General features: G+C 46.5%; 2 protein-coding genes across 2 annotated transcripts in view; one reads left to right on the forward strand and one right to left on the reverse strand.

Moving 5' to 3' along the window:
- The window catches only part of nms (neuromedin S), a 106,849-nt gene extending 81,669 nt beyond the window's left edge, over nt 1-25,180 (forward strand). Inside the window, exons 9-11 of the mRNA XM_034186064.1 lie at nt 668-737; nt 1,308-1,382; nt 24,814-25,180. Of these exons, the coding sequence (XP_034041955.1) occupies nt 668-737; nt 1,308-1,382; nt 24,814-24,860 (192 nt within the window). The 3' untranslated portion in view covers nt 24,861-25,180. The remainder of the gene's footprint in view (nt 1-667; nt 738-1,307; nt 1,383-24,813) is intronic.
- A 93-nt stretch (nt 25,181-25,273) lies between these two features.
- pdcl3 (phosducin-like 3) overlaps nt 25,274-26,797 on the reverse strand; it is a 37,054-nt gene continuing 35,530 nt past the window's right edge. Inside the window, exon 6 of the mRNA XM_034187046.1 lies at nt 25,274-25,563. Within this exon, the coding sequence (XP_034042937.1) occupies nt 25,415-25,563 (149 nt within the window). The 3' untranslated portion in view covers nt 25,274-25,414. The remainder of the gene's footprint in view (nt 25,564-26,797) is intronic.

The following is a 26,797-nucleotide window of genomic DNA, read 5'->3' on the forward strand; positions in this document are numbered from 1 at the left end:
TCGATATGACATTGAGCATCTGATTGGCATCAGATGTGTTTCCTGATTTTCATTTGTCCAACCACAGTCAATAAGCCACTAAGCATATTAGCTGCCCTGTTGACACTGCCAACAGAGTTGTTGACAGGTGTAGACACACTTTCCCTCTCATCCCTCATGATCACACTCTTCAAAATTGGATACACTTGTGTAGCTTTCTCTTAGATGTGTATAAAAAAAAAAAAAAAATTAAAGCATAATTGTCACGCACTAAGTGAAACTGATGAAAAAAATATGAAATATTGATGATGCAATGCATACTGGGTCAATTTTGCCTATATGCAACAAGTGCTTCTATTAGTTTCGTCAGACTGTTATGTGTTATGTGATGGTTTACACATGCTGTATCAGACCGTTGTGGTGAAGGAGCTGAACCAGAAGGCAAGACTCACAATTCACCACTCAATTTAGACTCCTTTGGTCATGAACTTTGAGTAATGACCAAAAGAATAAGGTCATGGATGCAAGCATTGGAAATGAGATTTATCTGAGTTTACACTCCGAGACAAGGTGAAAAGCTTGAACATCTGGGATTGACTCAGAGTAGAGCCGCTGGTTTTTCACATACAAAGGAGCCACCTGAAGTGGTTTGAGCATCTGGTGAGGATGCCGTCTGGTTTTCTTCCAGGGATGTCCAACTGGAAGGAGTCCCAGGGTGAATACCCAGGACATGCTGGAGGGATTATATCCCCTAGCTGGTAAGGGAACACATCCTCCAGAAGGAGTTAGAGAGCTTATCCAGAAATAGGGAAAGATAAGATGAGCTGCTTAGTCTTGCTGCCACCATGACTCGGACCCAGAAAATGAATATTTTTAACAAAGGGAGAAATAGTTTCTGAAATGGTAAATCAGCTGGTGGAAGCTTGTGAGTGACAAAATTGAGTTTTATTTAGTGGTGATGAGAATAATGACATTTGTGTTCTCAATAAATCAAGTTATATTTTCAGTCTGCAAATACGCTGTATCCCAACAGCTGATTGCTTTTGTTCAACTGAAGTGTTTCTAAAACTGACCTGTTAACAGCTTTTTTTTTTCTTTTTTTTTTGCAGGGTTTTTGTTTTTGTTATTTTTTATTAATGTTTAGTTTCTTGTACATTATTAATTAATGTATTTAATAATTGTTTTCTTAACTAGTGGCTCCTAATATCACATCTGTGTTGTTTGAAAGAGGAAATAGATCCCTGGCCTTCCTCATATGATCGACATCTTGGCCTGACCATTAAACTCCTCAGTTTTCTCTTTGCTTTAACTTGATTCTCTCATTTCAGTCAAATTCTGTTCATCCTCTGATGCGACTTTCACCCAAACTCTCCCAAAGGAGAAAGAAGCAGCTCCTGCTGGTGGTGAGAAAAGCGTTCCTTAACACTCTTGGCTATGTATGTGTTTGGAGAAGGTGAACAGATCAATACTTCATCCATATTTAAAAAAAATAAATACATGTAACCGTGATTGGATGCAGTGAAACCAGCTCTGGAGCATGAAGTCCATCACAAAAGCATAAAAAAAATAGTGGTCATCAGTGTGAATCATTATGAACACACACACGAGGTGATTTCTCTAAAGCCTGGTCCCACCAAATAATGGATGAATAATGAGCCACGCACCATGTTTTTTATTTTTTGCTATGAGAGGATTTATTCAAGTATTGTGGGAGAATAGTGGCTCTGAGGCTCTTAGAGGCATTATCTTCAGTTAACGAGGCTCATCTCTGAACGTGGAGCTAATTTCAGGATGTTCAAAATTTAGCAACAACAGCGTGTGGCAGTTTGTGTACGAGGTAAGTAAGTAAGTAATGTTTATTTATATAGCACCTTTCACAGACAAGGAAAGTCACAAGGTGCTTCACAAAAGACACACATAGATAAAAATTCTGAGAATAAAAGACAATGTACATCACAATAAAATAACTCTAAGACACACACAGTGGTCATAAAACAGCCGTCTCACTACTAAGGATTGAATGCCTGGAGAAACAGAAGGGTTTTAAGTTTGTTCTTAAAAACATCGACAGAGTCCAGCGAACGAAGAGACAAAGGGAGATCATTCCAGAGCCTTTGTGCAACGGCCTGGAAAAAGGGATCTCCTCGGGTCTTAAAGTGGGTACGAGGGACCCTCAGAAGGTTCTGATCCACTGACCTCAGTGGAAACGCAATGACACTGGGAGCCGATGAAGAGAATTTAAAATAGGAGTGATATGAGTCCTTCTGCTTGAGCGAGACAGCAGCCTTGCTGCAGAATTTTGGACCTGCTGCAGACGGGACAGCTCCTTTTTGTTCAGACAGGAAAACAAACTGTTGCAGTAGTCCAAACGAGAAGATACAAAGGCATGAATAATCAACTCAAGATCATCTTTTGAAACAACTGATCTGAGTTTGGAAATCTTCCTCAGCTGGTAGAAACAGTTTTTGGTTAGCTGCTTGGAATGATGCTCAAAGATAACACCTAGGTTTCTCAGGCTAGATTTTGCAGATGAGCTCAATAGACCTAAATACTGTTTAATCCCCGGAATGACATCATCGGGGGCAACCACCAGCACCTCGGTTTTATCCGAATTTAACTGCAGCGAATTTGCACCGAGCCATTGTTTTATTTTCTCAAGGCAGTTCAGTGGAGAGTCCAATTTCTGGATCTCAGGGGCTTTAAATGAGCAGTAAATTTGGATGTCATCAGCAAATAAATGATAAGAAACATCAACGAACTCCTGGATAATCTTTCCCAAGGGGAAAACATAGAGCAAAAACAAAATTGGCCCCAAAACAGAACCCCGGGGTACACCACACGTCAAACTGGCAGAGTCAGAAATGATCTGATTTGCAGTGACACTAAAGCTACAACCTGACAGGTACCTGAGGTACTACGATGGCTAACGGGGATTTTAGAGGCATGTGTGTGGCACGGACGAGGCTGATTATCCAAGGCCTGGCAGCTATGAGGGACCTGAGAGGTTCTGTCCTCTTGCACACACAATTCCACATGCTCTGTGCGCTGGACGCTGTATATAAAATAATTATTTTGCAGCAGATTAATCATTTTCTGCCAAAACTTGGATGCTGAAAACACCTCTAATTACTTCTGGAATCACAGAAGACTGTTTCATCTGGACGGTTTTTCAGCTCTTTCATGCTCCATGAGGAACGTATTTTTGGCTCAGCTTAAAGGTAAGTATTTTTAATGTTTTTATAGCTTGGTAAACCAGTTGCATGTTCATTCCTAGCTATAAAAGTATGTCTATGATATATTTAATATCTTGTTAATGGATCAGATGTGTGTTTGCTCTGACGCAATGATTCACACTCAAAAGGAGCATTTCGGCAGAATGCTGGCTCACAAAAGATTGATTTTGCAGCCAATAATGGACGAACGCAAAGTTAAAAGTGGGATCACCCTGTGAAAATGACTGTTTAAAGCCAGGGAAGAAATAAAGCCAGCAAGCCGCGGATGGAAAGGAAGCCAGTGAGAAGGAGCGCAGAGGAGGCTGACCAGGAATGCAGAACAGCAGTGCGTGCGCAAAAGAGCAGTTTTGCAGACATAAACAGACGAACACAAAGTTAAAAGTGGGATCAAAGTGTGAAAATGACTGTTTAAAGCCGCAGAAGAAATAAAGCCAGCGAGCCGTGGATGGAAAGAAAGCCAGTGAGAAGGAGCACAGAGGCGGCTGTCCAATGCAGAATGACAGTGCGCACAAAAAAGTGATTTTGCAGACATAAACGGACGAACACAAGTTAAAAGTGGGATCACGGTGTGAATATGACTGTGTGTTTAAAGCCACAGAAGAAATAAAGCCAGTGAGCTGCAAATGGAAAGGAAGTCAGCGAGGAGCGCAGAGGCGACTGTCCAGGAACCCGTGGTTTGGATCTAACTGGTGTGGTGCATTACAGGTGGATAGCAGCTTGGCGCATGGCGCACACCAGTGGGACTGTACTGGAGCATCTATTTTTGGACTGCGTTTAAAAATTAAATTTAAAAATGTGACATCTTTAAATGCTGCTGCGAATTGAAAACACACACTTTAAAGAGACCAAGTGTGGGAGGGCTGAAGGGTTGGACCAAACACATGCCAAAATGTGCACCAACGTCACGTTATCATAGTGCTGCATGGATCATATGTGGCTTGATGTGGATCATATGAGCCACTCGATGCTGGACGGGGCTCAAATGACAGGTCGGTCATGGCTCACTAGAGGCTGATACCTGGATGGATGGAGTGGATACATGTGTTGTGAAAGTGTAGGTACACGGACCCACAACAGGGGGCGTAATGAACGGACAATGGAGGAAGGTGAATAACAAGTTTTACTGTTGTAAAACGAGCACAACGAATACAACAATTAACAATTTGGGGTCGAATCCGCTGGTGTCGTGTGGGCAGGCTCGAAGGTAGGAGACGTCCGTCTCAGTCGAACCGGAACCACCCAGATCTCCTCTGCCACTGAACCCTGGAAATACTGGAACTGCCAAGTCCCGAATTCCCAGGTGGCCACTGCCTCCGCTCGTCGGATCCGGTACTGCTGGCGGGAGAGAGCAACAACACACAGATGTGGATGCGACAGCACCCAGCAACGGAGAGGGGAGAAGCCGCCTCCACCTCTTGACAATATACAGCAGGAAGGTGAGTACTTATCCAAGCAATTTAGCTGTTAGTAGTCAGCAGTCCTGAAACGGTTTACAAATCTTAGCTGGTTATTCAGAATATGAATGCAGAGAACGTTACCTCAGTCTTAAGGCGATATCTCGGCACTGAGGTGGAGACGCCGTCCTGATGATATACCCCCGTGCTGAGTGGAGTTAGCTGTGTCCAGTAATGGGTGACAGCTGTCACCCTGACTGCTCTCGTATGGCGGCGGCGCCCTCTGGTGCCTGGAGCCCGCCCTCCAGGCAGGGCGCCCTCTGGTGGTGGTGGGCCAGCAGTACCTCCTCTTCAGCGGCCCACACAACAACATGGATGCTTAGGAGAAAAAAAAGACAGCAGTGTGATTCATCTGTAATATTCAAGACAGCAAAACCTACCCAAAACACTGTATTTTAAGAATATAAGTGTCCTGTGGTGCATTCTTTGGACTAAAACAGCTGTTAAATTTCTCTTGTGATCTCAAGCAATATGGCACACCATGTGGCTTTTGAATGCATGTTGTGCGATCCTGTAGGAGCATGTACAGAATATAACAACACAATAGTTAATCTTGATGAAAAATTTATTTAGTTTGTTTTTGATTGGGCTCAAAGACTAGGCAATTAAAAATCATAACTCTCAACTAACATGTTATAAATAACTTCATAACTGCTTTCAGACTAGGTAAAGAGATATCATATCACAACACTGAAGCCACTCGATTATTATTATTCATACAATAATGCACAACAATAAAATGTTAAATTTGTTTATCCATGTCAGTCTGAGCCCAAACACCTCGAAGAATCTGAACCTGAATTTTTTTTTTCGATTTTATACAGAAATGTTGTGTGGGCCGCTGAAGAGGAGGTACTGCTGGCCCACCACCACCAGATGGCGCCCTGCTTGGAGTGCGGGCTTCAAGCACGAGAGGGCGCCGGAGCCACTGGGAGTGACAGCTGTCACTCTTCATCAGCACCAGCTGTCACTCAGCCAACTCATCACCATCTCCATAAAGGCCAGACTGCGACTCCACCTCCTCGCCGAGAAATCAACTACCAATCAGGTAACTTTCTCTGCTGACTCAAAACATTGAGTAATAATCTGAACTTCTTTGCAGCCGTTTTCCTGTGGTGTGTCCTTATCTGTGGGATTGGCGTTTGGTGTGATCAGCGACGGCTTCGCTTCACACCCCAACCAGATAAGTGGTTAGACAGGAGCTGCACGAGTGTGTGATTGGAGGTGGAGGTTCTCCCTCCTTACTGAATACAGACTGTGGGATTACTGAGTGTGCGACCTCACACTCATCAGTACTGTCTCTGTTCTCTGCCAACAGTACCGGGTCTGACTGCTGAAGACAGCGGCTACCTGGGGCGCAGGGCTTGGCGGCTCCGGTGTTCTTCAGCTCCGTTGGCAGTGGAAGCTGTGTGGATCCGGCTCTTCTCTCGCCAGGCGTCTTCTATCGTCGAGCCTGCCCACACATCACCTGGTGTATGATTGACAGTCACTATATTGTTATTGTCTGTACGTCGTTGTGTGATTCACAACATTAAATTGTTACTTTTGGCTTATCCATTGTCCGTTCATTTACGCCCCCTGTTGTGGGTCCGTGTCACGACACTTTCACAACACAGAAATGTTTTTTTTTTTTTCAACAGGGGTTTTGTTACATGTTTTTCAATACAAGATGAATTTCTCATGGATAGAGGCTACATAGGAACTATTTAAGTTTGTATCAAAGATTCCATCGATTTGGCAGGCAATTTAACAGTTTAACAACCAAAAAAACACATGGCCACATACTAAAATGCGTGGTGGGTGGTGCCATTGGTGGTAACAAACTTCAATGATAGCTGTGTTTTACTCCTTAAGCATTACATTTATCATACAACAATACCAAAATATCACAGAATTTACTTGTTTAAATATCAGCATTAAATTATTGCCATACCTGTATTTATCTTGTGTAATATTGGAAATAAACATGAGAATAAACATGAGAAACTGACAAGGTTGTTGTGAAAGTGTAGTGACACGGACTCACAACAGGGGGCGTAAATGAACGGACAATAGAAGGAGTTAAATTTGAACACTTTACTGTTGTGAATGCCACAACCACACACAGCAGATTATAGAATGATACAAAGTCAATGGATAAAGGTGTCGTGTGGGCAGGCTTGACGATAGGAGACATCCGTCTAGAGAAGAACCGGAACCACATGATTTCCTCCGCCACCGAACCCGAAGGATACTGGAGCCGCCAGGTCCCGAGTCCCCCAGGTGGCCACCGTCTCCGCGTGTCAGATCTGGTACTGCTGTCGAAGAGCAAAGACAGTCAAGTGTGGGTGTGTGTACACCCAGTAACAACAACGGTGGGAATTCCACCTCCACCTCAAATCACACACTCGTGCAGCTCCTGTTTAACCACTTATCTGGTTGGGGTGTGAGGCGAAGCTGTCGCTAATCACACCAAACGCCAATCCAGCTGATAAGGAAACACCACAGGAAAACGGCTGCAAAAGAGCTCAGATTATTTGTCAGAGTTGACGACAGCTGAGAAGTTACCTCCGTAGAAGAACGATATCTCGGCGACGTGGTGGAGGTGTCATCCTGCTTTTATCCGGGATGAAGTGCAGATGATCGGTGACAGCTGTCACAGTTGATGAGTGACAGCTGTCACCTCGGCTGTTCCTGTGAGGCGGCAGCGCCCTCTAGTGCCTGAAGCCTGCACTTCAGGCAGGGCGCCCTCTGGTGGTGGGCCAGCAGTACCTCCTCTTCTGGCGGCCCACACAACAGGACCCCCCCCTCAACGGGCGCCCCCTGGCGCCCGACCAGGCTTGTCCGGGTGGCGACGGTAGAAATCGGCCAGGAGGGCCGGGTCCAGGATGAAGCTCCTCTTCACCCAGGAGCGTTCTTCGGGTCCATACCCCTCCCAGTCCACCAAATACTGGAAACCCCGGCCCATTCAACGGACGTCCAGGAACCGGCGCACTGTCCAAGCTGGCTCCCCGTCGATGATACGGGCAGGAGGCGGTGCCGGACCGGATGTACAGAGGGGTGAGGTGTGATGTGGTTTCAATCTGGAAACGTGGAATACTGGATGAATCCGCAGTGAGGTCGGAAGTTGGAGCCTCTCTGCGGCGGGACTGAAGACCTTGAGGATCTTGAAGGGCCCTATGTACCGGTCCTTCAGTTTGGGGGAATCCACCTGGAGGGGAATGTCCCTTGTGGATAGCCACACCTCCTGCCCGGGCCGATATGCGGGGGCCGGGGACCGTCGATGGTCTGCATGGGTCTTTGCCCTCGTCCGGGCCCTCAACAAGGCCGAACGGGCGGTGCGCCACACCCGACGGCATCTCCGCAGGTGGGCCTGGACCGAGGGTACGACCTCTCCCTCCAGCACAGGAAACAAAGGGGGCTGATACCCCAGACACACCTCGAACGGGGAGAGGCCGGTGGCAGAGGACACTTGGCTGTTGTGCGCATACTCGATCCAGGCCAGGTGTTCACTCCAAGCCGTCGGGTGTGCGGATGTGGTACATCGCAGGGCCTGCTCCAGCTCTTGGTTAGCCCGTTCAGCCTGTCCGTTGGTCTGAGGGTGATACCCAGATGAGAGGCTCACGGTGGCCCCCAGCTCCCGGCAGAAACTTCTCCAAACCTGCGAGGAAAACTGGGGACCACGATCTGAGACGATGTCTGTTGGTATCCCATGCAGACGTACGACATTGTGGACCAGGAGATCCGCTGTCTCCTGGGCCGACGGGAGCTTCGGGAGGGCCACGAAGTGGACCGCCTTGGAGAACCGATCCACTATCGTGAGGATGGTGGTGTGCCCCCGGGACGGCGGGAGGCCCATGACGAAATCCAGACCAATGTGGGACCAGGGGCGATGAGGCACAGGAAGCGGTTGAAGGAGTCCCTGTGCCTTTTGGTGGTCCGCCTTGCCCCTGGCGCAAGTGGTGCAGGCCTGGATGTAAGCCCGGATGTCAGCCTCCAGGGACGCCCACCAAAAGCGCTGCCGGACCACTGCCACGGTCCTACGCACCCCTGGGTGGCAGGAGAGCTTGGACCCATGACAGAAGTCCAGGATGGCAGCCCTGGCTTCTGGTGGGATGTAAAGTCTGTTCTTTGGCCCTGTTCCGGGATCCAGGCTCCGTGCCAGGGCCTCCCGGACGGTCTTCTCCACGTCCCAGGTAAGGGTGGCCACGATAGTGGACTCCGGTACGATGGGTTCCGGTGGATCCGACAGCTCGGTTTTGACTTCATGTTCATGCACCCGGGACAAGGCATCCAACCTCTGGTTCTTGGTCCCGGGGCAGTAGGTGATTCGGAAGTCAAAACGCCCGAAGAACAGTGACCAGCGGGCTTGCCTGGGGTTCAGCCGCCTGGCAGTCCTGATATACTCCAGGTTCCGGTGGTCAGTAAAAACCGTGAATGGCACTGACGCTCCCTCTATCAGGTGTCTCCACTCCTCAAGAGCCTCTTTCACCGCTAGGAGTTCTCGATTGCCCACGTCATAGTTCCGTTCTGCTGGGGTCAACCTGCGGGAGAAATAGGCACACGGGTGAAGAACCTTATCGGTCTCTCCGCTCTGGGATAGCACGGCTCCTATCCCTGAGTCAGAGGCGTCCACTTCAACCACAAACTGGCGACTGGGATCGGGCTGCACCAAGACGGGTGCAGTCAAGAAGCGCTGTTTCAACTCCCTGAACGCGGCATCGCACCGATCCGACCAGGTGAAGGGGATTTTTAGAGAGGTCAGGGCTGTCAGGGGGCTAACTACCTGACTGTACCCCTTAATGAACCTCCTGTAAAAATTTGCGAAGCCGAGGAACTGTTGCAGCTTCCTATGGCTCGTAGGTTGGGGCCAGTCTCTCACCGCCGTGACCTTGGCCGGATCCGGGGCGACGGAGTTGGAGGAGATTATGAACCCCAGGAAGGACAAAGAGGTGTGGTGGAACTCACACTTCTCACCCTTCACAAACAGCCGGTTCTCCAACAACCGCTGCAGGACCTGATGTACATGCCGTACATGAGTCTCAGGGTCCGGAGAAAAAATGAGTATATCGTCCAGATACACGAAGACGAATCAGTGCAGGAAGTCCCACAAGACGTCATTTACCAAAGCTTGGAACGTCGCGGGGGCGTTAGTGAGGCCGAACGGCATGATCAGGTACTCAAAATGACCTAACGGGGTGTTGAATGCCATCTTCCACTCGTCTCCCTTCCGGACCCGAACTAGGTGATATGCGTCCCTAAGATCCAGCTTCGTGAATATTTTGGCTCCATGCAGGGGGGTGAACACCGAATCCAACAAAGGCAACGGGTATCGGTTGCGAACCGTGATCGCGTTCAGCCCCCGATAATCAATGCATGGACGAAGACCGCCATCTTTCGTGCCCACAAAAAAGAAACCTGCTCCCATCGGGGAGGTGGAGTTCCGGGTCAGCCCGGCAGCTAAGGAGTCCCGGATGTAGGTCTCCATCGATTCGCGCTCAGGTCGTGAGAGGTTGTACAGCCTGCTGGACGGGAACTCCACGCCTGGAATCAAATCGATGGCGCATTCGTACGGACGGTGCGGGGGAAGGGTGAGTGCCCGATCCTTGCTGAAAACGTCAGCAAGATCGTGGTACTCAACCGGCACTGCCGACAGATTGGGAGGGACTTTGACCTGCTCCTTAGCCTGGGAACCGGGAGGGACCGAGGATCCTAAACACACCCGATGGCAGGTCTTGCTCCATTGTACCACCACCCCGGACGGCCAATCAATCCGGGGATTGTGTTTTAGCATCCATGGGAACCCCAGAATCACACGGGAGGTAGAGGGAGTCACAAAAAACTCTATTTCCTCCCGATGATTCCCTGACACCACCAGAGTTACTGGTAGTGTCCTGTGTGTGATTAAAGGGAGTAGGGTGCCATCTAGTGCTCGCACCCGCAATGGCGAAGGCAGCGCCACCAGAGGGAGCCCTACCTCCCTGGCCCATCTGCTGTCCAGCAGATTCCCTTCTGACCCTGTGTCTACCAGTGCTGGGGCCCGAAGGGTTAAATCCCCGCTAAGGATTGTAACTGGGAGCCGTGTGGAAATATGTGGGTGTCCCATGTGAATTTCTTGGCCCACCCTAAGCCCAGTTTCTAGGGGCGGGCGTTGGTGTTTAACCGTTCGGGGCAGTATCTCAAGTGGTGCTCAATTGAGCCGCAAACAAAACACGCTCCGCGGGGAAGCCTCCTCTGTCTATTCGGTGGTCTGAATGTGGCCCTGCTTGTGTCCATAGCTTCGTCAGCAGGGGGAGCTGTAGCCACATGGGGCGTAGAGGCCATGGAGTGTGGGAAGGGTGGACCTTTTTCGGACCCGGAAGGAAGAGGGACCGCGCATGCCCGGCCACACCCTTCGTCTCGTTCCCGACGGTGTTCCTCCAACCGATTGTCTAACCATATAACAAAGTCGATAAGCCCATCTAATTCCCGCGGTTCGTCCTTGGCCACCAGGTGCTCCTTCAGGACCGACGACAGTCCGTTTACGAAGGCGGCGCAAAGCGCAGCGTTATTCCAGCTGGACCTTGCAGCCGCAATGCGGAAGTCGACTGCATAAGCGGCTGCGCTCCGGCGTCCCTGTCTCATTGACAGCAGCACAGTTGAAGCGGTCTCTCCCCTGTTAGGGTGATCAAACATGGTGTTGAACTCCCTCACAAACCCAGTGTACGTATGAAGGAGCCGTGAATTTTGCTCCCAAAGCGCCGTAGCCCAAGCGCGTGCCTCTCCTCGAAGCAGATTAATCACATAAGCTATTTTACTAGCATCAGACGCGTACATGATGGGACGTTGTGCAAAGACGAGCGAACACTGCATGAGAAAGTCCGCGCACGTCTCCACACAACCTCCGTACGGCTCTGGGGGGCTTATGTATGCTTCAGGGGATGGTGGGAGGGGTTGTTGAACAACCACTGGAACATTTATATCCTGCACAGGGTCGCAGGAGGAGGAGCTGCAGCAGTGCCCTGAGCGCTCGCTGCCACCTGTGCGGAGAGAGCCTCCACCCTGCGGTTCAGGAGGATGTTTTGCTCGGTCATCTGATCCAACCGAGCCGTAAAGGCGGTGAGGATGTGCTGCAACTCACCAATCACGCCTCCTGCAGACACCTGTGCACCCTGCTTTCCCATTGGCCGTTCAATCGCTGGGTGACGCCCCTCGGAGTCCATGACGCTGGCCGAGATATCCTGTTGTGAAAGTGTAGTGACACGGACCCACAACAGGGGGCGTAAATGAACGGACAATAGAAGGAGTTAAATTTGAACACTTTACTGTTGTTAATGCCACAACCACACACAGCAGATTATAGAATGATACAAAGTCAATGGATAAAGGTGTCGTGTGGGCAGGCTCGACGATAGGAGACGTCCGTCTAGAGAAGAACCGGAACCACACGATTTCCTCCGCCACCAAACCCGAAGGATACTGGAGCCGCCAGGTCCCGAGTCCCCCAGGTGGCCACCGTCTCCGCGTGTCGGATCTGGTACTGCTGGCGAAGAGCAAAGACAGTCAAGTGTGGGTGTGTGTACACCCAGTAACAACAACGGTGGGAATTCCACCTCCACCTCAAATCACACACTCGTGCAGCTCCTGTTTAACCACTTATCTGGTTGGGGTGTGAGGCGAAGCTGTCGCTAATCACACCAAACGCCAATCCAGCTGATAAGGAAACACCACAGGAAAACGGCTGCAAAAGAGCTCAGATTATTTGTCAGAGTTGACAACAGCTGAGAAGTTACCTCCGTAGAAGAACGATATCTCGGCGACGTGGTGGAGGTGTCATCCTGCTTTTATCCGGGATGAAGTGCAGATGATCGGTGACAGCTGTCACAGTTGATGAGTGACAGCTGTCACCTCTGCTGTTCCTGTGAGGCGGCAGCACCCTCTAGTGCCTGAAGCCCGCACTTCAGGCAGGGCGCCCTCTGGTGGTGGGCCAGCAGTACCTCCTCTTCTGGCAGCCCACACAACAAAGGTAGAAAAATTTGTTGAACGATGCTATGAGATTTGGCGCAGGAAGCAAGCAGGAAATTGTCTGGAACATCGAATCATTGTTGCGCATTTACTACCTTCACAAGAGCGTACGATGAAAAGCGATTTCGCGTGGAGAGTCATTGTCACCCCTCGCTCACACTGCCTCTAGTGTTACTGTTGCGGGCCCTGCAGAGAATCCAAGTCATTAAAAAGATATAGTAGTGTTCAGAATAATAGTAGTGCTATGTGACTAAAAAGATTAATCCAGGTTTTGAGTATATTTCTTATTGTTACATGGGAAACAAGGTACCAGTAGATTCAGTAGATTCTCACAAATCCAACAAGACCAAGCATTCATGATATGCACACTCTTAAGGCTATGAAATTGGGCTATTAGTTAAAAAAAAGTAGAAAAGGGGGTGTTCACAATAATAGTAGCATCTGCTGTTGACGCTACAAACTCAAAATTATTATGTTCAACCTGCTTTTTTAGCAATCCTGTGAATCACTAAACTAGTATTTAGTTGTATAACCACAGTTATACAACAGTTATATAACCATCAACTTTGTTGGTTTGGAACCAAGATTTTGCTCATTTACTAGTGCGCTTGGGGTCATTGTCTTGTTGAAACACCAATTTCAAGGGCATGTCCTCTTCAGCATAAGGCAACATGACCTCTTCAAGTATTTTGACATATCCAAACTGATCCATGATACCTGGTATGCGATATATAGGCCCAACACCATAGTAGGAGAAACATGCCCATATCATGATGCTTGCACCACCATGCTTCACTGTCTTCACTGTGAACTGTGGCTTGAATTCAGAGTTTGAGGGTCGTCTCACAAGCTGTCTGCGGCCCTTGGACCCAAAAAGAAGAGTTTTACTCTCATCAGTCCACAAAATAGTCCTCCATTTCTCTTTAGGCCAGTTGATGTGTTCTTTGGCAAATTGTAACCTCTTCTGCATATGTCTTTTATTTAACAGAGGGACTTTGTTGGGATTCTTGCAAATAAATTACCTTCACACATGCGTCTTCACACTGTCACATCACTTACAGATTGTCTTTGATCATCCTGATCAATGGGTGAGCCTTTGCCATTCTGGTTATTCTTCTATCCATTTTGATGGTTGTTTTCCATTTTCTTCCACGCATCTCTGTTTTTTTGTTCATTTTAAAGCATTGGAGATCATTGTAGATGAACAGCCTATAATTTTTTGCACCTGCGTATAAGTTTTCCCCTCTCCAATCAACTTTTTAATCAAACTATGCTGTTCTTCTGAACAATGTCTTGAACGTCCCATTTTCCTCAGGCTTTCAAAGAGAAAAGCATGTTCAACAGGTGCTGGCTTCATCCTTACATAGGGGACACCTGATTCACACCTGTTTGTTACACAAAATTGAAGAACTCACTGACCGAATGACACACTACTATTATTGTGAACACCCCCTTTTCTACTTTTTTTTACTAATAGTGTTGTGGCTGGGGTGCCTGGCGTGCCTGGCTGGCTTTTGTTTGTCTTCTGTTTTCTGTCTTTTGTTTTTCCTTCCAGGTGGCACGCGTTTAGGACTGAGTGGCTGTGTGGCTGAGTTATCAGGACCTCACCCTGATCACCTGAGGCTGATCATGTGCAGCTCGTCAGGACTCACAGCTGTGGTGCATCTACACAGATTGGAGCATGGTGGCATTTAAGTCTGGAGTACACAGTGTGTATTTGCCAGAGACTCGACCTTGTGACCAGACGGGTGAGATCGTCGTCTTGAGAGCCATCTCATCATTATGGATGCAGAGAACGTCCAGGTTTGATGCCATGGTCTGTGAAAGAGGAGGGGGTGAGGTCTCACGCTCGTCAGCACACTTCCTGAGGTACGTCAGGTTTTGTGACTAACATTTGTACAGTCAGTAAATGTGGTGTCCCTCACACCTTATTATATTGAGCTGTTACGTTAGTCGTTTAATCAGCTTCCACTGCAGTGATAATGTGAAGGGGGTGTTCCATGCCTGCAGGGTGGGAAGCTGATTAGTGATTAAGCCAGGAAGTGTTTGCTGTTTATGTACACCTTTGAGTGGTCTCTCTGTGTGTGGAGTGTGGACTCACATGATGATTTCTTCTTTCACAGACTCGGTTTGTCGCGGCCACCTGGGGGGTGTCGGCGGGGTCCTTGGGTCTGAACTGTTTCTGGCTCTGGACCGTTTGTGCAGCCGGGAGCGCACCGTATATCCACCTCGCCAGTCCGCGCACTAATTTGTTATACTTTTGCACATCACTGTTATGTTATTAAATTTTGTTATCCTTTGTACCGTGCTCTGCTTATTTCATACTGGGTCCTTCAAACGCTGGTCGGTTCTCCGTCCTGCGTGCGACACATAACAGTAGTCTCTGGCCAAACATCACGGACCCAGCGGTAGCAGAGACGGTACCGCGCCGGGAAGGCGGCAACAGACGTTCAGAAGTTATCCGGATCAGTTGCGGGTGCTCTCCGCCCGGATGGTGTGTGTTTGAGAACCCTTTACTGAATACTGATTGTGCTCTCTTGCAGCCGTGTTCCTGTGTTGTGCCTTATCCGAGGGTCGTGGTGGAGTGTGACTAGCGACGGCTTCGCGTCACACTTCGACCGGATAAGAGGTTTAAACGGGAGCTGCGTGAGTGGGTCTGTAATGGGTGAACGCGCACGGCGGAGCTCTGTGACACGGGTCGCTGTGCTTCCTGTGTTACAGTCGTAGCCCCGTTTCCCCGGGTAAAGATAGCTACTGCGTCTGTTGTCAGCTCCGGTGTAATTTAGTTGAAGCACCTTTTGGTTGTGTGTTTGCACATAGCTGCGCACAAGAAAAGCAGCAGGAGTTTGTTTTCTCGGTTACCAAAGGGGTTTTTATTTTCAGCACTTTGGCTCCCTCTGTTGGTGACTGAGTCACATTACCGTTAATGCTCTTAAGGTGGAACAGGTGTGTTCCATTTGTTTGAGCTTAACGGTATACATCACTTATTAGTTTTGTGTTGGTTCATTTTTTGTGGGTGTTTTTTGAGTTGGTTTTTGTGGGGGATTTTTTACACTATTTAGTGTTCTGGGGTCGTGACCCAGCAGTCTGTCTGGAGCATAAAAAGGACCCAGTTAACTTTATGTTAGTCTGTTAGTCTTTTTTTTTATTTCTTTTGGTTTCACCTCCCAGGGTTTGATGGGACGGTCCCCTGGGGGGTGATGGGGGGGTAATTGGGTTGTTTTTTTTTTTTTTTTGTTTTTTTTGTTGTGCCCGCTCTTCTCCTCTGGCTCCAGCCGTGTGAGCCGTACGTGTCGGCGTTGCTGGAGTGGTGCAGTTTGGTTATGCTGGGCGTTTCCCAGGTAACCTCTGCACCCGGGAGGGGGGGGGGGGGGGGGGTTGGGGTATTTTTTTTTATTCCCTCTCTTCTCCTCTGGCTCCAGCCGTGTGAGCCGTAGGTTGTCGGCGTTGCTGGAGTGGTGCAGTTCGGTTATGCTGGGCGTTTCCCAGGTAACCTCTGCACCTGGGGGGGGGGGGGGGGGTTCGTGTTGTTTTTTTTTTGTTGATTCCCTGTTCCACCTCCGGCTTCAGCGCGCCTTTGAGCCGTCTGCGATCGGCGTGGCTGAGGTTTGGAGCAGTGGAATATACCCGCAGCTGGTGGCTGGTTTGGAAGTCGGAGGGGTGGCGCCGTTTTGTGCCGTCTGCCATAACCGCTGTTCCACTCCTCCCGGTTGACTTCTGGGGTATAGTCATGGTTGGTGATGCTGGACGTGCTTCCAGTTTCCACTGCACCGAGGGGGTGGGGTTGGGGTTGTTTTATTTGTATGTTTTTTTTTTCCTTTTGTTTTCCCCCCCAGTTTCCGCCCTCAGGGTTGACTGTGGTGTCCTCTGGAGGGGAAAGGGCTGTGGGTCCATCTAGCCGTAGACGGCCGGGGCTGGGTCCGTTGGTCATGAGGGGGGGCGTCTCCTGGGGTTGATGGAACGGTCCTCTGGGAGGCGCTGGGAGTCCCCGTGGGTGACTTTGGATCCCAGAGGGACCTCGGCTGTGGTTATTACTCCTGGAGCTGGCGGGATGTCCTCTGGGGGGTGTTGGTCCCTACATGTCGTCGGGGGGGGGTGTTAGCGTTTTTTTATTTGCAAGCTTAACTTTGGGTTGTTTTTCTTTTCTCCTCTTCCCGGGGTTTGATGGGACGGTCCTCTGGGGAGGGGGGGTGGTTTGGTTGTTTGTGTTTGTCTTTTTTGTTTTATGACTAATCAGACTTTGAACATGGTTGGACAAAGGCTGACCGCACAGGTTTAAGAACTCCTGGCCACACCTGTGCAAATCGATTGACAGAAACAAAGGCAAAGATGCAGCTAGAGGAGAAGACGTCGACCGTTCTGTTAGATGAGGATTCTGTTGTAAGATGAATGCAGATACAGTTTCCAGCCATGGTCCCTGGAGGGGGGTGTTTCTCCTGGGCCAGGTTTGTGTGGTCGCCGGGAGGCTTCCCGTGAGGGTGGGGTGCTGTTGTGGCTGGGGTGCCTGGCTGGCTTTTGTTTGTCTTCTGTTTTCTGTCTTTTGTTTTTCCTTCCAGGTGGCACGCGTTTAGGACTGAGTGGCTGTGTGGCTGAGTTATCAGGACCTCACCCTGATCACCTGAGGCTGATCATGTGCAGCTCGTCAGGACTCACAGCTGTGGAGCATCTACACGGATTGGAGCATGGTGGCATTTAAGTCTGGAGTACACAGTGTGTATTTGCCAGAGACTCGACCTTGTGACCAGATGGGTGAGATCGTCGTCTTGAGAGCCATCTCATCATTATGGATGCAGAGAACGTCCAGGTTTGATGCCATGGTCTGTGAAAGAGGAGGGGGTGAGGTCTCACGCTCGTCAGCACACTTCCTGAGGTACGTCAGGTTTTGTGACTAACATTTGTACAGTCAGTAAATGTGGTGTCCCTCACACCTTATTATATTGAGCTGTTACGTTAGTCGTTTAATCAGCTTCCACTGCAGTGATAATGTGAACGGGGTGTTCCATGCCTGCAGGGTGGGAAGCTGATTAGTGATTAAGCCAGGAAGTGTTTGCTGTTTATGTACACCTTTGAGTGGTCTCTCTGTGTGTGGAGTGTGGACTCACATGATGATGTCTTCTTTCACAGACTCGGTTTGTCGCGGCCACCTGGGGGGTGTCGGCGGGGTCCTTGGGTCCGAACTGTTTCTGGCTCTGGACCGTTTGTGCAGCCGGGAGTGCACCGTATATCCACCTCGCCAGTCCGCGCACTAATTTGTTATACTTTTGCACATCACTGTTATGTTATTAAATTTTGTTATCCTTATAACCGTGCTCTGCTTATTTCATACTGGGTCCTTCAAACGCTGGTCGGTTCTCCATCCTGCGTCCGACACATAACAAATAGCCCAATTTCATAGCCTTAAGAGTGTGCATATCATGAATGCTCGGTCTTGTTGGATCTACTGGTACCTTGTTTCCCATGTAACAATAAGAAATATACTCAAAACCTGGATTAATCTTTTTAGTCACATAGCACTACTATTGTTCTGAACACTACTGTACAAACCTCTCTCAGTGGCCACAGAGCTCTGCGGTTGCGGTTACCGAAACCCTGCGGCGCTGTGGATTTTTCCGCAAGAAGTCTATCCTTGCGGGCTGCCGGAGCACTCCACATCAAAACAGAAGTGTTTCCGTGCCCGCTCCTGTAGAAATGTTCGAACAGTCTCTGGATCTGTTGCCGGAGTTGGCCACAGCTCTGCACAGCAGACAGGGTGGTGGTGTGAGTGGCCCGCTGCAGTGCTTACCAAGCCCGCAGACTCAGTAAGCGCATTGGAGGCAGTGAGAGCGAGGCCTCATTTTTCGACCAGTAAGAATGCATGTTAAATTGTTGTCCATATACCAAAACCGCGGCTTCTTTCTCCGGTAAACAAACCACTTTATGATGATTGATTTCAAAGGAATTTGGGCATTTTACGGCAAAATATTAGTTCGTCGATTTGAAGAAATAAAAAATAATGTTCTGCCATTTCTTTCAGATGATAAGAATTTACAAAAAGACAGAAAACTGTCCAAAGACAGCGAATAAGCATCCATGTGGATATGTGACGGCTTAAAACATGGATCATTTTTTAAATAATCGCTGACACACCCATGTGTGGCTCATTATTCATGGCTTATTATTAGGTGGGACCGAGGCTTAAGACTACAAGCTCAGCTTTCCCTAAAATGTCAAAAACTAAATGGTCAAATATGTACAGTTGTGAAACATTTCATTTATTACACATGCATTAGAACACGTTCATCTCGAAGACGAGTTCATTCAGAATCAGTTACTTATCACAAATTGACTGACTCATACATTCCCGTAGTGTCAATGTCATAGATTTCAAGAAATTGTTTTCTCATAGGGTCTGTGGTGCATTTGCCCGTAGAAGCTGAACATCCATTCACTTCAATGCGAATACATGGAACAGACTTTTTCACAGACCATTTTCTTGAAAAAGAATTGGCGGGCAGAATTTACGTATAAATAAATTGACAAATCTTGTGATGTAACCTGACAATGAGCTTCCCCTCTTTGAAAGACCAGCAGCTGCCACTAACACACACATACACACACACAGCGTTCATATTTCAGTGAACACCAAAAATGAGTACCACAGCGTCAAATGTTCTTAAAGTTTGCCTGCTCTACCGCATATCCAGTGTCACTGCAATACCTTGGATCTTGACATCAAGAACCAACATTTTCCAATGTTTTCTGATTATTTATAAAACAACCTAAAGTCCTCATTTAATGCCCTCAACTCCAGAAAAGGCTAAACCTTTTTCACCAAGATTGATGAAAATCAATTGACATTCCCCATTTCACTTTTTTAAAGGCACTAAAATGATGCCCTGTTGGACAAAGGAGTTTTCAGTCCCAAGTGCAGGACCAACTGACTGAAAAACTCAGGGGGAGTACAAAGAAGTAACAGGAAGACAGAGGTTGGAAATGAGAGGAACAGTAGTAGCCAGTAAACCGGTATTGATCAGTATGTCTGGTATTTATATTGTGCATTTATATTTGCAAACTGTTTTTCTTTTTTACTTTCACTATTGATACTCTATGTGCTCCTTATCCTGGTTGCTGCTACACAATGCTGCTGGAACCTCAAATTTCCCTGAGGGAGTCTTCCCAAGGGATCAATAAAGTTCTACCTACCTAATCTAATATAAAGAGAAAGTAATGTCTGGGCCTTGCCCATTTGACGCGGGTTCATTCTTTGTGGCTCAGCGTTGCCCTTCAGGTGGTTAAAGCCTATTGTCAATAGAAGTAGATTCATTTACTCCATTATGGAATAAGGCTGTAACATAACAAAACAAAATATGGAAAAGTGAAGCCTTGTGAATATTTTCTGGATGCACTGTACAGCCTTATTTTCTTGTTTAGTAACATCCATAGGTGTATTTTAACTCAATATAGTTTTTTTTTTTTAAGTTATTGTACTATATGGCCCCAATACGTGAAAGCATTGGGCCAAAATGATGTCCTTGGCCCGTGACCTTCAGCCACCTTTTTCTAAATCAAATCACTTTGGGCCTGGTCAACTCAGTCATTTCACGTTTGGCCCAAATCAGAACTGAGTTGCACACATGGACAAAGTTGTTAGAACCACTATGTTGTCCACATTTTAATATATGGTCCGAAATAAATGCAAACAAACCAATTTTGTTTAATCAAAATATTTTTAAAATGTCCAAGTTAATTGGCAACAAGAACAAAGTTCATAAAGTGTAAAAAAAAAAATCTGACATAAAATGCATGTAATTACTGGCACCCTTTGATGAATTTACAGTAAATCATCACTGTTACAGCCAGCTACCTACGGATATAAATAAAGTAACCTGTAACCAGCTTTCTTGAGACAAGTTAAGGAATGGATTCGTTAACATTTCCAAGTCACTGAATAGGTCTGGGACTTTATTTCTACCAATTATGAAGAGATACAAACAGCATGGTACTGTATAGTACATTTGTGTGGAGCAGACAGTTCTCACAAACTAAGGGACCGAAATAAGTTAGGAAAGTCCCAAAGACAACTCTGAAGACATGATAGCGTCTGTGACTGTACAAACTGCACACAGTGTAACTTTTGCCTGTTATGTAACAGTACGGTAAAGATGTCTGGAGGAGACAGTTATAAAAAATTGACTGTGCAAGGAAATGAGTGAGGAAACCCACCAAGACACACCCATGACAACTCTGAAGAAAGTTATAGGCGTCTGTGATTGTGACTGTATAAACTGTGAACAATGCAACTTTTAACTGTTGCATCACTAGTTCTACAGCTGTGGAATGCCACAGAGGATTTTCTTCAACAATAGAAATAAAAATGTGAAATTTCAGCTAGTTTGACAGAAGGTACATAACAGAATAGAATAGAAAGCCTTTATTGTCATTATACACAGCAAACACAGTCTGCATAGTACGAGATTAGCTACGAGATTTGGCTAACAGATGTGAGCCAAGATTTGATTGGTTTTGTTGTATGAAAATACTACTGTGCTGCATTTCACTATGAGGCTGTGAATGGTGGTGCAACACACAAAAGTTGCACTATTCATAATTGTAGATGGAATTTCCTCGGCTATTCTCACTTATTTCCTTCTTGCACACTCAGTTTTTAAGAACTACCTCCTCCAGACAGATTTACTATACAGTTTGTATTTCTTGAAGGTTGATGTAAATGACATCCAAGACAGTAACTTCAGTAACTTGGAAATGTTCATCTATCCATCCCGACTTATCTAAAGAAAACTGTAAAAGTGATGATTTTCTGTCATTTTATCAAAGGGTGCCATTAATTGTGTCCAGTATACATTATGTAAGGATTTTGTTTGTTTCACATTAAAGCATTTTGCTTGCTTTTTATTAAATAACATGACTTAATTTTAAGAATTTTGATTACCTAAATTCCTTTGTATGTATTTATTTATAACCATATATTAAAGTGTACATAAAATATAAGGGTACCAACAATTTTGTCCACATCTGTATTTGTACACAGCAACACACTGATGCAGAAAAAACAAAACCAGATCTCTCTGTGCATTATGAGAGGGCATAGCCCAAAATGACTTATACCACAGCAGAACTCTGATCCCCCCCAAGTTTCACTGGTGGCGCAATCTAATCGAGCATAAGGTGAAAATAACCTCCAGGACAAAGTAACTAATTACTTAAGCCCCTTTCACACTGGCACAAACTTAAAGTGCACTGCCACGAGCATACCTGAGACTCACGCAACACCACGAACGGTGTTGTGACAATCCCACTCGCTGTGTTGCCAGCTGGACGCGGTTCTTTGTTCTACCGGCTGCCACGTGCTCTGCGCTGGATGCTGCGTATATAAAATAATTATTTCGTAGCGGATTAATCGTTTTTTCTGCAAACTGGCCACTGAAAACGGCTGTAATCACTTCCTCAATCACAGAGGAGGCTGCAGCTGGAGCCGTTCGTGCACATGCCTAACAAGCTGCAGAAAGCATTTTAAGTCATCTAAATAGGTAATCATTTTTGTTTACATTGTCATGGCTTGATACAACAGTTCTTTCTGTCTTGTGTGGAGCTGTTAAAGTATGTTTATAACAGATTTAACTTCTTGTTATAATCCTCCACATGAGCTGCGCTCTGATGCGATCCACTGATGTCACCATTCACTCTGTTCACTTCTTGCTTACTCCACTTGACGAGCTGCACATAGTGTTGGAGATTAGATGGCGCCACATTTGTGCGTGAAAGATTTTTTTGGACCATTTCAAAATTCTCTGTGCGCAATAGCATGCACCGGCGTCCTGTCTGCACCCCTTAGTGTAGTCTGGCTGCAGCCAAATTGTGCACTCTGATTTCTCTTCTAGTTTTTGTTTCTGTGCAGTGCTGCAGGTCTGCACTTTTGTTATAGTTTATCTTTCTTCGTTTGACCGCGAAAATTTTTTTTTTTAAATCTGTTTAATTTTTGGTGTCCCTCGTGCTGTTGTGGCATTGAGCTACATCGTCTTGGCATTGGGTTACTTCCACGTGGCATCGCAACTCGAAGAGGCTTCACCAGCTACGAGGGTGATCAGTCCTCCTGCTGTGACCTTAAATACACAGCCTTGAAGGATCATGTCAGCACTCATTAGCACCACGGCAATGAGGGTGAATGCACTCTGCAAAGCCTCTCCTTCTCCACAGCAACACTCCAAACCCACTTCCACGCAACGTTCAGATCCAACAACTTACTGACACGAGCATGCCTTTGCTTCACTTCACGACACATCAACCTGTCGTGCTGGAGAGTAAACTCATCTTTAACTGGTGCAGACAGGACGCCAGTGGTGTCGCTGCTATTGCGCACAGAGAATTTTGAAATGCTCAAAAAAATCTTTCACACACAAATGTCATGCTATGTGGTGCGATCTAATCTCCAACACTACATGCAGCTCATCAAGTGGAGTAATCAAGAAGTGAACAGAGGCGAGTGGTGACAGCGGATCGCATCAGAGCGCAGCTCGTCTGAACGATTATAACAAGTTAAATCTGTTATAAACAGAATGAAAGGACACACAACTGTTTCACTAAGCCATGACAATGTAAACAAGACAATTACCTTTTTAGATGGCTCAAAATGCTTTCTGCAGCTTGTTAGGTGTGCGCGAATGGCTCCAGCTGCAGCCTCCTCTGTGATTCAGGAAGTGATAACAACCGTTTTCAATGGCCAATTTGCAGAAAACAAAAATGATTAATCCACCACGAAATAATTATTTTAATATACACAGCGTCCAACGCAGAGCGTGTGGCAGCTGGTAGAAGAACGGTGTCTAGATGGGAACACAGCGGGTGGGATCGTCACGACACAGTTTGTGCTGTTGCGAGTCTCACACGCTTGTGTCAGTGCACTAGTTTCTACAGTGCACAGCTGTGTAAATTTGCATGCAGTAACACAGACTTACATGCAGAAGCACAGACTTGCTTAAAACAATGTGCTTTAATCGTCCAGTGCTCTACACAGAAAAAAAATTAAACGTTTAATTTGTTCCGCTTAAGCCCCTTTCACATTGGAGCAAACATAAAGCTGCGTATTGTGACATACCGTCTATGCCGAGTTGAGCGGCTCTAGGCTGAGTTTTTGCTCCCTACGCAGCAGCATGATGAAGAAAGAAATTAAACTGAAATTAAATTGAAGAAATTAAACATGTTTAATTTTTTTCGGCGTAGAGCACTTGGGCAGAGAAAATACGCAGTTTTGCATCCAGAGTGAATCAGCTGGAGAACATGATCACAACTCACAGCGCCTCTGTGTGCTCAGAACAGGGAATCGAACCTCAACTCAGAAATCGCTCACTCGCTTGCTCTCCCTCACTCTCTCTCAGGTCTGATCAAACCTGTGACTCTTTAAAATAAAAGCACCATTGCTGCATGTCGGTGCGATCATCAGACACCCTGATCGATCAGGTCTGATCAAAGCTGAATAAGCCCCGTGACTTTTTAAAATAAAAGCACAGACACTGATGTCGGTGCGATCAACAGATGACCTGACCGATCAGGTCTGATCAAATCAGGGGACCTGATCAGAGCAACCGAAGCTTTAAGTTTAGAGTCACAGCGCTTCATTCACAGCAGCCTTTGCCAAAGTCAGACTCAGCAGCATCTGTACACAATGAAAATGATCCACCGAGACAAAAAAATTAAAAACAAAAACAATAAAATAATCTTAAATTACTCCGTTTCCACAGAGGCAGAAAATAGCAGCTTTGGCTCCATACGTGACATTAATGCAACTGTAAAAACCTCATGATACAGTCCACTGTTTTCCAAGCTCAATGATGTGTTCTGCACAGCTGGCAGGAGTGAACTGAAAGAGATGAATTGGTTTTAAATACCGGGAAGGGCTACACTCGACTGTGTACGTTTGCACCAGTGTGAAAGGGGCTTTACTGCTGCGTTGGGGAACAAAAACTCTACACAGAGTTGCATAGAGCTGCATAACTCAACGTAGTAGATATGCCACAATGCACAACCCTACGTTTGCGCTGGTGTGAAAATAAACAAGGAGAACCATTTGGAGTAAAGTGGTCCACTGATGAAAATGTAAATGACGTAACTGCAACCATTTGGGTGTCTGACACTGACTTCACTCTCTCCCTGTGTTGGTACTGAAACAGAAGATTCGAGCTCTGCCCGAGGGGATGTTCAAAGAAAAGACACGTAGACAGACGTCAGACATGCAGCAGGAAGCTCTGCCTCTGAAGTCCAACAACACTCCTGCCCGAAACTGCTATCCATATGTGGTGTTTTGTTTCCAAAAAATAGATTGTATGTGAAGGAAAGGATGAAGCTGCTGTATGTACTTCTAAATGTAAACTGTATAAATCATTGTGAACTGTTGTCATACACAACACACTGTTACAGTAGAGAAAATAGAAACAAAGGCCTCAAAGTTTTAAATGCACTCATTCAACATCACTGCGACAAACATTTTAGCACATGTTGACTGTGTAGCAGACATGAACTCTATAATTTGACTACACATTTTATGGCATCATGAAGCATAATAAAAAATTTTTAGCTTTCTCTGAGACTTATGAACTCTGACGTTCATATGGTGGGTGACATTTGATTCTCTTCAGCCAGGTACCCTGTCCAAGTGCCTTTGAGCAAGACAGAGTTGTGCAGCATCTCATACAGTAGTCGTCGTGTTTCACATGCTGTAGTATTACAGGAAACACTGTCCCATCACACGAGGTCTCTCGCCTGCACTTTTCCCTAATAATCCTCATCCTCAGAGTCACTGTCCTTCGGTGTGGGAAGAGAACATCTGATTGACGACATCAGCTTGTCTTCTAGTTGCTTCCTGGGGTTTTCCTCCAGATCCGTCTTTATTGCCCCAGTCTCTGATAATCTCCACTCCAGCTCTGGATAAATCACAGTACAAAATATAATAAAACACACAGGAAGTGCCTGCACAGGCTCCAACACCATCACCAGTGCAGCTTTACAAAGTGATTTTTCAACTTGTTTCTTAAAGTAGTAATTTTGTCTACTGTGCCTGTTGCTTGAAATAACAAGAGTCATCAGGAGATGACATATCATCCCAGTCCCCACAAATCAGTAATACAAAGTTATTAAATATGAACAAAACTGTGAGGTGGAAGGCCTGAGGCGGGTGCGGCATGCTGCAGTCTGCAAGTAGGGATGAGTATTGATAAGATTTTCGATGCCATTATCGATTCCGCTTATCGATTAGATTCCCTTATCAATACCTTTTGTGAATTTTCTGTGTACTAAAAGTAGGCTTTACAGGTTTTCTATGCCAACGTTTTGAGTCTTAAAGTAGATATGAAATTGGTCACTGGATCCTAGACCTCTGGACATAAATAAAAATAAAATCTGTAGTTTTTGTCAAAAGCATTTCCTTTCAGACATTAATGAGACAAAGGCAAGTCCACAGATTCTGAGCTGAGCTCTTTCAGCTGGCTGTACTGCACATCAACATCAATGTAATTCATGAAGAACGCAGGATGTCTCATTTTGGGAGGAAAAAACACGTTTTGGTCTGTTGTAGTTTGTTGTCTGTATTACTTTGGAAAGGTGTCATTTGATTTAAAGGGCATTTTGCTTTGAAGGTATTAATTCTAACCGGACTCTGTCTCAGCAGAGAGCCGCGCAGTGTTTGGAGCTGTGCGAACAAAACAGAGGACGATTCTCGTTTCTTGCCTGCAAGAAGACAAGAGTCCCAGTTACTGACTTTAATCCACACAAAAGTGACTCACGTGAGTCACTTTTGTGTGGATTAAAGTCACTAACGATTGACATCTTTAAATGGCTTTCAGAAGGGTGAAGAAGCAAACTTGCCGCTTTTGAAAAGCAGCGAAGCAGAGAACCAACAAAGCAGCAAGTCGAAGCACTACTTAATTGCTCCCAAGCACAGCTGCTACCAAAGCAGTTGATTGCAGAGCGACTGCAGCATCTGCAATCAAGGTAGAGAAGTGATCATTTTCCCGATTAACACCCTCAAAAACAACGGCCACTCTGAAGGACAGATAAGGGAATCATTAAGCAAAGAGGCTATTGATGTCGATGGATCAAATCATTTCTCATCTTTATATTATGTTGTTTGATTTTCTATTTTCTGTTTCTCCAGCTTTG

The sequence above is a fragment of the Thalassophryne amazonica genome, chromosome 14 (genome assembly GCF_902500255.1).
Source record: "Thalassophryne amazonica chromosome 14, fThaAma1.1, whole genome shotgun sequence".
Classification (NCBI taxonomy): Eukaryota; Metazoa; Chordata; class Actinopteri; order Batrachoidiformes; family Batrachoididae; genus Thalassophryne; species Thalassophryne amazonica.